This window comes from Xiphophorus maculatus, chromosome 4, assembly GCF_002775205.1.
Source record: "Xiphophorus maculatus strain JP 163 A chromosome 4, X_maculatus-5.0-male, whole genome shotgun sequence".
Classification (NCBI taxonomy): domain Eukaryota; kingdom Metazoa; phylum Chordata; class Actinopteri; order Cyprinodontiformes; family Poeciliidae; genus Xiphophorus; species Xiphophorus maculatus.
Genome location: NC_036446.1, coordinates 3,142,259 through 3,154,095, shown reverse-complemented (window position 1 = coordinate 3,154,095; position 11,837 = coordinate 3,142,259). Strand labels below are relative to the sequence as shown.

Genomic DNA, 11,837 nt, shown 5'->3' with positions numbered 1-11,837 from the left:
CGCTCCATGAAGTGATTAAACTATCTTGCTTATTGGTGCCATGTTTGTTTCCATTATGTAATCATTTTTCTCCATTGTCTCCTCCGCTTTTCTGTCATCAGATAGTTTCCGTCTTCACAGCACATCAGTTATTTTTAATTGAGAAGTTAAAGCTGCTCCGTCATACATTTCGTTTGAATAACTATTGAGGTGAAAACTTAAGGAACTTGTCCAGTGTTTATATTTCTAAACAACAACACATAAAGTGAACTATTCATCCCTCACCGGACTTTGTTTGGACCGTTTCTTTCTCCTGTTATGTTATGGCGCCGCGTCGCCATCTTTATTCCTAACTCTCTCCGGTAAAGGACGACCAGCGGCGCCCTCTGCTGGACGGCGGCCAAACTGCAACACTAAAAGACGGTCTGACATTATTGATGGGAACTAACAGTTGAAAAGAAAAGAAGTCTGTCTCTGTCAACAATTCCAACCTCCCTCCAAAAAACTCATCCTTTTCTAATTGTCCTATTATGAATATGAACATATCTGCTATCTGCGGCCTGTGGAGTCTGAGATGGAGCTCTTGGGTTATTAGTAATTTCATTGAACATTGCACTATTTAACCTTGCAGTAAATTTGCTGGAACAGCTGTCTTAAAGGGGCAGCATTGTGTATTTTCCAGCCATTGTGCCATTTTATAGCACAATCAAGTAACTATGTTGCTTTCAGTTGTTATAAAAATACTGTATATATCAGATATGACTTAAAAGAAATTTGACTTTGCAATTTGATGGCTTAAAATTTGGCCTTTGTCGCTTTAAGAAGCTCCTGCCGTAGTCACAACAATGCTCCTCCATCATGCTGTTTACACCCATCTCTAGCAGCATCGGACTGAGAAGTATCTCATATGATGAGCTCAGCAGATGCTCAGCTCCACCAGGTGTTTGCTAATTGCCGCATGAAAGAATCCAAACAAGATGTTCTTGATGAATGAATATCATTGCAACATAGTATAAAGCTAAAAAAGAGTAGATTTTACATAACAGTCCCCCTTCAAATGTCTCCTACTGGTGAATAATCCTTCTCTCTGCAGAATATCATGGAACAAAAAGGTTGGAAGCGTCTCATGACGTTTCCCAGATTGATGGGCAGCAGCAGTTATTCTCAAAGGTTATTTGATTTTAGCATCTTGTTATCAGACAGGTGCATGCTTCAGGGCAGCAACCTGCTGCTTTGATAGAGATTCTTCACACGTGTTACATATAAACCAAACTTTCTGTCTAATCCTATAGGAGCTGCAGTTTTATTTACCCAGTTGTGGACATTTTCTTTACCGATGGAAGCTAACGCTGTAACCCTGAATCCTTTAGTTTTAGTGATTTTAGTAAAAAGTCTCAGTTCAGACCACATTGTACCTTTTTGACTGCTTTCTTTGAAATTGTGCTGGTTTAATGTGGAACTATCTGCACAGGAACACTTTGCTTATTACGGTTTCTTTAAAGTTCAAAACAAACTGCAATCCCTAAAAGTTTACCAGTCTAAGGAAACCCATCTGAGTTTGTCTTAATGTTTCGGCTCGGCTCTTGGCTCTGGCCCTCAGTCCAGAGACTCTGACTGCGCTAAGTGCTGCCAGCTGTGCCATAAAGACGGCGTCTCATGCGAGATAGCAGCCTCTGCCGATTTGATCCAGAGAGATGAGGGAATGGATTCAAGGTGAGTGACGTCAAGACGAGGCACAGAGCAGCTAATCGGAGAGAATTGAAATATTTGGAGGAGAAAGAAAGTCGTGTTTCCGGAGTAAGTCGTTGTTTCAGAGCAAAGATTGATTGATGGGCTGTTGTTAAAGGGGGAGCGTGGAGCTGGGGGCAGGGGAAGCTTTAAAGTGGCTTAAAAAGTGGAAAATATGTCAGTGCTGCTTTTTACAAGACTTGCATTGCCATTAATAAAAGCCACTCTGCCCCCGCCAAAGTAATTTATGTGTTTTCTTATTCTTTTCACCAACTTGATGAATTACTGTTTTTCCACTTTCTCAGTCACTACGGCGATACAGTAGAAGAAGAAACAACGAGTTCACAGGGTCAAGTTTTACACGTAATAAATCTTAAGAATTGTAACAGAAAGCCTCAGGACTGATGTCCACGTGTGTCTGATGGAGGTTTGGAGAAAATAAAGCAGCTTTACTGGTTTCACTGGTTCCTCAGACAGTCGATCAGTCAGCCTTCATCACCAACAAACTCAAACCACTTGAATAAACAAGTGGTATTTTCTTTCAGCTTCACCTCACTTTATCACTGCAGAGGCAGATGGGAAGGTCAAAGGTCAGATTTCATGGTTCATCAGGTTTACTGTTCTCCTCCTTTCCTAAATTTAAGTGATATTTTGACACCTCTGTATTTAACTATAAGAATGCCTCCTCAACCTCTGACATCTGTCATTTATAAAGGCTATATTCAACCTCAAGCTTTTTGTGGTAGAAATCTCTCATTGAGAAGACAAAATCTTGAAATGTGGTCTTTAAATTCCTACTGAAACAAACTTTGAAAACTTTTCTTTTGCATAACTGCCTGATTGGAAGAGTGTTTGTCTTCGAAGCAGAAACATCTTAGAAAATTATCCTCGAGATTGTTTCAGAAAGCAATATTTGTTTTAACAACTTCATCTTGTCTCTGATGTTCCTGCTTTACGTTCCATGAAGTTCTGTTTTTCCCCCCCTCAGTGAAACCAAATGTTTGTCAGAACGGTTTCTGAGATAGGCAAAAGAAAAATGAGTTTGTGAGCCTCGCCTCCCCTCGACAGCCATCCGGTTTCCATCACTCACTAATAACAAACCTGTGACACATCTGAGAAACATTCATGCCTGACATGCAGCCAGCTCGGCTAAACACGGGGAGGGATGAGACATTAAACAGCAGAAACACCAAATTCAATCTCAGTAACTTCATTTATTCCTCATCCAGCGTTTAACTTGCTGCAGCTCTGCTTTTGTTTGTGTCAGTTCAGAAATTATCCAGCTCCAAAACTAAAACATCTTTGACCTGATTTTCCTTAAAGTATTAGAATAAGCTTCATTGGGCAAACCTTCTGCAATCCATTAAGCAATAAATATGTTTTCTTTATGTTGTAAAGATGTTTTAGCTGAAATAACTTTCATTATTTAAAGTCCTACAGCACTGCTAAAGTGTTTTTAGTCCATCAACCTAAGAACTGCAGGAATGTGATTTGGCTCCATTATGTTAAAGAAACAAAGAATTTATAGAAACGTTAACATGGGAGAGAAATAAACCAGAAAAAATAACATTAATTGCAGATTTGGCTAACTAGTTATATTTGCTTGAGTAAGTTTGTAAAAAAAATAAATGTACTTTTAGGAGTATTTATACTACGCTGTACTTTTATGGTGAAGTATTTCTTCTCTTACTTGAGTAAAATTTCTTTATCTACCCACTGAATGAAAAACAAACATGTTTTAATCAAAAATTCACCAGACTCAGATGCACACCTGCAGTTTCTGTTAAAATTTCTTTTTTTATTGAAAGAAACTGATTTGGAAAATATTTATTTTGCCTGATTTTGTTATTTTTTTGTTACTTATATAAATTATTGTAATTTTTGTCCTTGAAAAACAAAAAATTCAACTTAACTTTATATTTTGGTCCATCTGATGATGTAATTTTTAAATGTTAAATGATTGATAAGCTGATCAGTTGATCAGCACTGGAGTAGACATTTTTACCAAATGCTTTTTTACTCTAACTTGAGTAATTTCATGAGTAATTTACTTTCCTTGAGTTCACCTCTGAACCAATATACGAATTGTTGAAAGTGAAAGTTGCTGCTCCTGCCTTCATTTTCCTGCAGGCAAATATACTTAGGATGTTTTACTTAGACCGGTGTGAATGTTAACTACTCATTTGTGCCTCATATGTAAATGCGTCTGAAGGAGGTTTTTCTGCGGCTGCACTTAAACCTGGGCGATGGGAAACACTACCCCATAAACAGGGAAAAGACACAGGACAGTTTTTCAACCAAATCCGCTGCTGCTCTTTTGAATGCGTGCTTTTAAATAATCGAGGAATAAAACAAAATTTGACCACGATGAGCCTCCTCATTATGTTGATGACTTTCCTCCTCTTCCTCAGCACCGTCGACACGGCAGCTGAACCCGGATCAGTTCTGTCCGTCAAACTCCAACATATGAAATTTGGTCACACCTGGAAAGGTGCACAAGACTTCTGCAGAAAGTAAGTTTTCTGTTAAATGTTTTATTCTCTGTTAAGGATTAGAGTTAACAAATGTACTAACTATCATTTAGTTTGATTTCCAGCGATTCAGTTTGTATTATTAGTAGGCCTGCCGCAATAATCAATATATCAATTAATCTCATGACGCATTAAAATGAGCTCAATAATTTCCATTTGCACGATTTATCATTTCTCTCTTTCTACCAAAAACAGGACGGTAAAAGTCTTCAGTTTGGTGTTTTGGTTTCAACCAAAAGGAATATTTTGTTTTATTTGTTTATTTTTTTGTATATTTAAAATGTCTTCCAGTTCCAGTGTTAAATGTTCATTAGAATTTAAAGTTTACTGATACTTGAGAAAGTGTACTTGTATTATTATGCCCTTATGAATATTATATTACTTCAAAATGTTCTCAAAACAACAATATTATCGTTTATTGCAATAACTTCTGGGACAATTTATCGTCCAGGAAAATTAGTTATTATGCCAGGCCTCATCATTAAGCTTTAATGTTTTGCTATTTCCCTTTAAATGATCTAAAATCATTAATTCATTTGAACATTTTATTCAAGAGCAAATACAACAGCTGAGGTAAAGATTCAGGTTGTGCTGAAAGATAATACCTGACAGTTTGTCCTTATAGAATAGACATGGACTTGGCCACCATCTACAACCAGGCGCATGCAGACAGCCTGTTCCTGAAGGACTATAAAGCCTGGATCGGTCTACACAGAAAAACACCAAACAAGTGGGAGTGGATCGATGGAGGAGATTATACGTTCCAATGGCCATCAAATGAAGGAAATAATAATAATGAAAACTGCGCTGTAATCGGCTACAATTACTACAACGACAAAAGGTAATGTGAGACTGTAATAAATAATCTGAGGCATGACTTTAAAAACTGTTGGTCACACCTAGACTCAGTTTGAGTCAATTTGCAAAACGAAGGAGCAAAAAATTCACTTTACAGTTACAGAACGGCGATAGAAACAAGTCCTGCTGCATTTTATAGTTTCAATTCTCTGTTATTTTTACTTTTCTCTCCATCCACCACATCCAATTTGTGATGTGATTATCAGGAATGAAAACAGCTACAAAACGTAATATTTGCAAAACTTTCATTCATTTGAATTGACCTCTCTCTGACAACAATTTGGTAAAACAAGATTGTCTTAATATCATTTTAAAATTGTTTTGCAGAGTTGTTTTTGTCCTATTCAGATCAAATTAATTTCCTTATGTGGTAGCTGTGGTGGTTATTAAATTATGGAAGAGCTAAACAAACACCCCTTTAAAGAGGATCAACATAAAGTTTGCTCAGTTGATTTCTGCTATATTTATATAATTATAGCTATCAGAAATATTTGCAGGTAAAGACATTTCAGGGCTTGGCTGATGTGTTAAATTGTTTGAATTTGTTGTCATTAATCCAGTTAACAACACAATGTTTTTGTTTAAATGTGGATATGAGGGTTTAAAACATTAAGTTCTTCTTTTATTCATGTTTTTGCTTTAAGGATTTATAGCAGAGAGTGTGACACGAAATCATTCTCTGCGTGTCGGATAATAAACAGCAGCTCTGTAACCATAGTACAGGAGATGATGACTTGGTCTGAGGCGAAGGACCACTGCATGAAAATCAATCAGGAGCTGGCAACTTTTACAAAGGAGGAAATGACGTTTTTCAGTGAGCAAAACTTTCCCATCTGGATCGGACTTCACAGGAATGGTAAAAACAAACAAACGACAAAACTTCCTCCAGTTGTGGTTTAAAAATGATTACCAATAAACCAGATCTGGCTCAAAAGTTGCTCAGGATTCAGAAAGTGATAAAGAGGAACCTGCTGCTCGAGCCGAACATCCTGAGCAAAAGTTATGATTCCTGCTTGCAGAAAGACGAGCTGCAATCGTATCAGAAGTTATTTAGCTTTTCCTCATTCCAAGTTCAGTTGGAAAGAAATGTCTGTGACAAAATTATTCACTTTTTTCTTCAGACAGCTCATGGAAATGGAGTTCAGGCCTCCAGGAGGACAAATACTGGAAATTAGAGCTGAGTGACAACAAGGACTGTGTGACCATCACTTCAAAAACAAAGACGCTGGCTGCCGAAAACTGCCAGACCCTCCGTCCGTTCCTCTGCATGAAGGAAAACGTGATCCTGGTAAAGGAGAATAAGAGCTGGGAGGAGGCGTTTGAGCACTGCCGAGGCCTGGGATCCAACAGCAACCTTCGCTTCAATCTGCTCAGCGTGAAGCCTGGAGATGAACACAAATATGTGGTGAACAGAATAAAGGAGGCTGACACCAACGAGGTGGGTTCAGGAGGAAAAACCGTTCGGATCCATTTTCATATTTGAATCATCTTGAATTATTATTATCAGCTGTTTGACCTGCCTTCAAAGGTCTTCAGTTGCTCCTGAGTCTTTGAGACGCCATCGTTTTGTCAAAATCACGAAACTAAACTTCCTTTCCTCTTCACACGCAGATGCACAACAAACTGAACACGAGTCAAAGGCAGCATAAGTTATCAGAGCCACCATCTCAGAGAAAATACAAAGTTGTTGCTAATGATTGTAATATCGTGTTTCCAACACAAGGTGGCGTTTGGTCCTGAACTAAGGTACCACCTCTGTGAATCTAGCGTTTGCTGAGGGAATACCTCCAATTATCTGACTGCAGAAAATAATTTTTTCTGCAGTCAGATAATTGCAGGTAAAAACATACATTTAAAAAAAAAAACAGAAAAAACACCAGGGAACCTGTAAACTTTGTCCACAGCCAGGATCAGCAGATATGAAAAGGAAGCAGAGCAACGTTTTAATAGAAAGGTAAAGTAAGTAGCAATGCCAAAAAGTTTCAGAACTAACCAACTAATTAATAATAATATAAAAAATAAATAGTGTGTTTGTGCTGCATAACGGGACAAGCACACAGCAACACTAGTACAAACTGTCTTTGCCACATAAGCAACCTTTTAAATGAAAGCACCAGTTCTGCTCTCTCCACTCTGAAAACTCACTGAACCATTTCATCAAGCCAAAAACTTAAATTCAGTCTTACTTTTAATGTTTTATGGTCATAATCCATGTTAGAGGAAATATTTCCACGTGGCTCTCGAAGCTGAAGTTGGTAAATGGCTAAAGGACGATTCCACCAAGTTTTCTGCTAACTTCAGCATCTTTTATCTACTCTGATTAAAAAACTACAACACCTAGACTTTTCAAACCTGAACTGGATTATTCTCAACTAATAGCAGAATATTTAAAGCCAACTGTGTGATTTCAGTCCGTTTTTTGTTGCATACCTTGTTTTAATACCAATAAGTACTTTTGGTTGAGTAATTAACTGTTTTCCAAAATTTGTTTGCTTTTTGCGTTGTACAAAAAGCGATGTCCTGAAATATTAGTCGACATCCTAAGCATTCGGTTTTGATATCGTAAGAACCGGATTTGCCTCCATCCCTGCTCTGCAAAACATGGAGCAAAATCTGACCGACGTCATGGCAACAGAGAGGAAAATGTCGTTTTCTGGAGCCATTTTCCCGTTTTGTTCACATTATTTACTGAGTGCAGGAATATTTGCCCACTTGAAGGAGTTTCAGGCAGGAAAGGTTTAATTTTTGTTCCTTCTGGCAGGTTTGGACTGGTCTGCGTTTCCTGGGAGATGAATGGCTGTGGATAAATGGGAAAGATGTGCTGTACTCTGACCTGCTGAAATGCCCCCCCCAGGGGCGGCGCTGTGGGGCCATATCTAAGAGCAACAGCAGCACCGTGGCGGCCAGAGACTGCCAAGAGAGAAAAAACTTCCTCTGCTACAGCTACTAATGTCACCAAAATCATGTAAAAGCCTGAGTGTCTCTGCAGCAAACATCCTGCAGAAATGTCCAGCCATCGTCTTGAAACTCTAGATTCAGAATAAGAGTTAACAGAAACATGCATAACTACATATCTAAGTTATCAGTTATTAGTCTTTAGTTGAAAGTTAAATAATCTGTCAGAGTTAGAGTGAATGACTGACAGGATTTTGCTGATAGAAATTGAAGGCAACCAAAATACTGTACTGTCCTTAGAAAGTATTCTGCGTGTCTTTTAATTTGTTGTTTAAGTTTTTAAAAATGCCTTTATCTTTGGAGAAAGTGTCTAAAACTGTTTAAGTCTGTGAATAAGTTGCTGTGGTCATCATGATTTCTTTAAAAAGAGAATAAAAATGACTCTTCCATCACACCTTTTCTAAAAGTCAGTAGTTAAAAAATCTATTTATCTAAAGACTTTAAAATTAGCATAGATTCAAACATGAAATAAATGTTATTAATAAGTGATGGTTGTGTTTCTCTTTAATTTCCCTACTGTGCTCAAATTTTCCACAGAAGTGTGTATTGTACCGATAATGAATCTCATAATGAGGATCTCATGTGTAAGATTGATCCTTAAAAGTTACCTTTTATGCTTCAAACATAGAAAAGTTTTTCCACAAAATAATTTTTAGATAATTAGGTTTTTGTTTGGTCAGTTCTGCCTATTTTGAGCTTCTGTTTTAGAGCCTTCTGTCACTTTAAATTCAAATAATCTGCTTCTGGCCACGCCCCCAAACTCAATGTTTACATTTGACCTTTATATGTGAAAATGGTTGAAAACAGAAGTGCCATTATACAGCTGTACATCTTTGAAAAGCAGAAGTAACACCTCCTGCACAACTAGCAAAAATGCAGAAAGTGGTTTCCGGATAGTAAGTCAACAACAAGACACTTGTCTTTTCCAGCAGCCATTGTACAGCGGTAAAACCAGCTGACCAAACGAGATAGAGCTCAGCTAGGTTATGTTGCTAAGTTACAAGGCTGGGTTCAGCTGGGGTTGCTAGGTGACAGCACAGTGGTCGCCAATTGTGGCTTAACAATTGGAAAGTTTTTGGAACGGTTTGTTTTCAAGACACCAAAAAACCCCACTAACTTCCTGCCATAAACCAGCTGGATGTTTTTTCAAGTTCTTAGTCTGTTTCTAGAAACAGTAGAGACCCAAACAGAAATGTGAAAAAGTGAATTTAGTACAAAATGTTTCCTTGAAATTGAAAACACACACAAGCACTCGTTTATTTAAGCTTGAATGTGACTTTATGGAAGATGGACAAACCTCATCTTGGACTCTGGATCAGACTCATTTGCCAAATTTGCACACAAACAAGAACTCTGACTTTAGTTCCTCTTTGCTCTCAATAAAGGCTTTAAATATCAGAGAGCAGAAAAAACAGTGAAGTAGAAAGTCATAAAGCTGGAGGAGTAATAGAGGAATGGAGGATTGTATTACTGTCTGAGATTATTAGACATCAGGGGATGTTTATGCACTTTTCACAATAAAATTTAAATTTGACATTTTCTTCTGCCATTTTTCCAGCCTCCGTAAGAACGTCCTGGAAAATAGAACGAACAAGAATCCAGAGAAACGCCTACTGGTTTATAAATGATGGACTACTTACTCTTATAAAACATTAAGAACCAATTTGTAGTTTTGTACTTTTACCTGTTTGTTTCTCTTTTGGTTTTGTAGTTTGGTTTGTATTTCCTTCTAATTCATGTAAAGGACTTTGAGCTGCCTTGCTGCTGAAAATGTGCTAAGTAAATAAAATGATGTTTCCTTACCTTACAACAGTTTTATCAGTGAGAATAACCAGCAGCATTTATCTCCACACAACCCGTCACCAACTCCTCTAATTTTACCTCTAATCTTTCTGTGATGATGTGGAATTACGTGTCCCCAACATTACAAACCAAGGTTAGCCAATAGTAATTTATCACAACATGAATGTGCTTCATACCAGTTATGTTAGATGCCCTTGTCCTGACCTTTGACCTGTACAAGTCCTGAATGGAGGGGAGGTCAGGGCACTCTGGACCTGTCGAGTTTAACGGATGAACACAGGAAGCTTAAGAAAAGGAGGTAAAAATTGAGCTAAAGTAGGACGATAAAGTCCAGCATGTAGAACATGTAAGTTAATATTTACTTCCATTATTTTCCAACCAAGACATTTGAAAACTGTGTCATTTTCTGCATTAACTTGGTTAATCAAATGAGAAAAAATATGCGAGCCGTGACCTTGCAGCCAGATGTGACCTTGCAGGAGCTGCATAAACAGGACGAGCGTCTCCAGACTGAGGAAACAGGAGCATTCATGTTTTTATCTTGGTGTTAATCATTTAAGCTTTTATTTCTCACACTAGTGACATTTTTCTCCAGGCGATCCAGGCTGTTGCATTTTGTCGCCTGTTGAAACAGTTCATGTGGAGCAAAGTAATCCCTTCGTTTCCCTGCTTCGTCCTTTACTGGAGGAAGAATATTTTCCTGTTTTTCACCTGTAGGAAAATCCTTCCACTGATTTGCCAGCAATCAAATATCTTAAAGGCGAGATGGGCGTGATAGCTGACTTTAAGCGTGTCTCCCAGGCAAATACCTCTTCTGGCAAATACGACCTAAAATAACAAAACGTCCAGATGGACTTTCTTGGCTCATCAATCAAGTTCAAAACCAGAAAGAAAAACCAGTGGGTGACGACAGGCAACTGGTAAATGATCTAATACTGACAAAACATGATCAAAGTTTATGTCTGTCATGTGCTCATGTGAATAATTTGCTTTTGTTTTTTTAATAGCAAAAGAAAGCGTGAAGTGATAAGTGAGCTGAATTAATAAAGGAAAAACCATGCAGAGCAGCCTACTGGGACCGCTGGTTCTGCTCAGTTGCATGATCGCCTCTGAAGTGTCGGGAACATCTCCGTCTAAATATTACAAACGTTTCACCTCTGGTTTGACGTGGGACGAGGCGCAGCATTTCTGCAAGAGGTGAGGCTTTCTTTTTTATCGCCCCGTAAGGGGTCTTTTTGTGGGCTCTAGTGTTCCTGACAGGAGTGGAAGACATGCGGTAAGCGTCGTCGGGTCCGGGAGTCGAACCCGCGACAGCCGCATCGAGGCCATGTTGCCTCTGGGTCACGCTAACCCCTCCGCCACCACGGCATACCTGAGGCTTTCTCATGACAATGTGCATTTATATTGTCATAAAAAAAGGTTAAATAAAGAAACATCTAGAACTGAAGTTACAGAAATGAAAAGAAAACAGAGATGGACAGGAAGCCGTTCAGAGCTGAAATAAACTTACAACAGAAAGTCAGCTTGAAGTTTGTAACTTCTTTTTATGTAATTTACAGTTAAATATCATCTGTATATCATAATATCATTTTGTTAAAGTCTTTAACTGTTTTGAAGTCATTTATAGTTGAATATCATCTGCATAAAAGTGATATGAAATTTCTTTAAGCGATTCCACCCGAAGGACGAACACAAAAAGCAAATAAGGAATTTTATTAAAGGTCTTTCAACATTTTTGATCAAGCTTTTGTTGGATCTTCACTACTTTTCAGTCCAGTTCATGAGTGGTTTTAAGATTTTTTTTTGTCCCACTTGTACTTCTTTAAGAATAGAATAGAAAAGACGTTTAGGAAATTGTCCTTGCCAGGAGTCAGAGCCTGTTTCACGCTTCACCACGGATGATTATTTAGCAAATTTAACTATTTGTTTTTCTCCAAAGCTATTACACCGACTTGGCCACCATCTCTACAGCCTCAGACATGG

General features: G+C 38.1%; 1 protein-coding gene across 1 annotated transcript; it reads left to right on the top strand.

The window, feature by feature from the left end:
- The first annotated feature begins 5,000 nt into the window (after positions 1-5,000).
- Positions 5,001-8,105, top strand: LOC111608477 (macrophage mannose receptor 1-like). Its single transcript, XM_023333022.1, has 4 exons — positions 5,001-5,079; positions 5,741-5,952; positions 6,218-6,534; positions 7,858-8,105. Exons 2-4 carry the CDS (start codon positions 5,823-5,825, stop codon positions 8,044-8,046), a joined length of 636 nt encoding a protein of 211 aa, XP_023188790.1. The 5' UTR covers positions 5,001-5,079; positions 5,741-5,822; the 3' UTR covers positions 8,047-8,105.
- Positions 8,106-11,837: the final 3,732 nt, after the last annotated feature.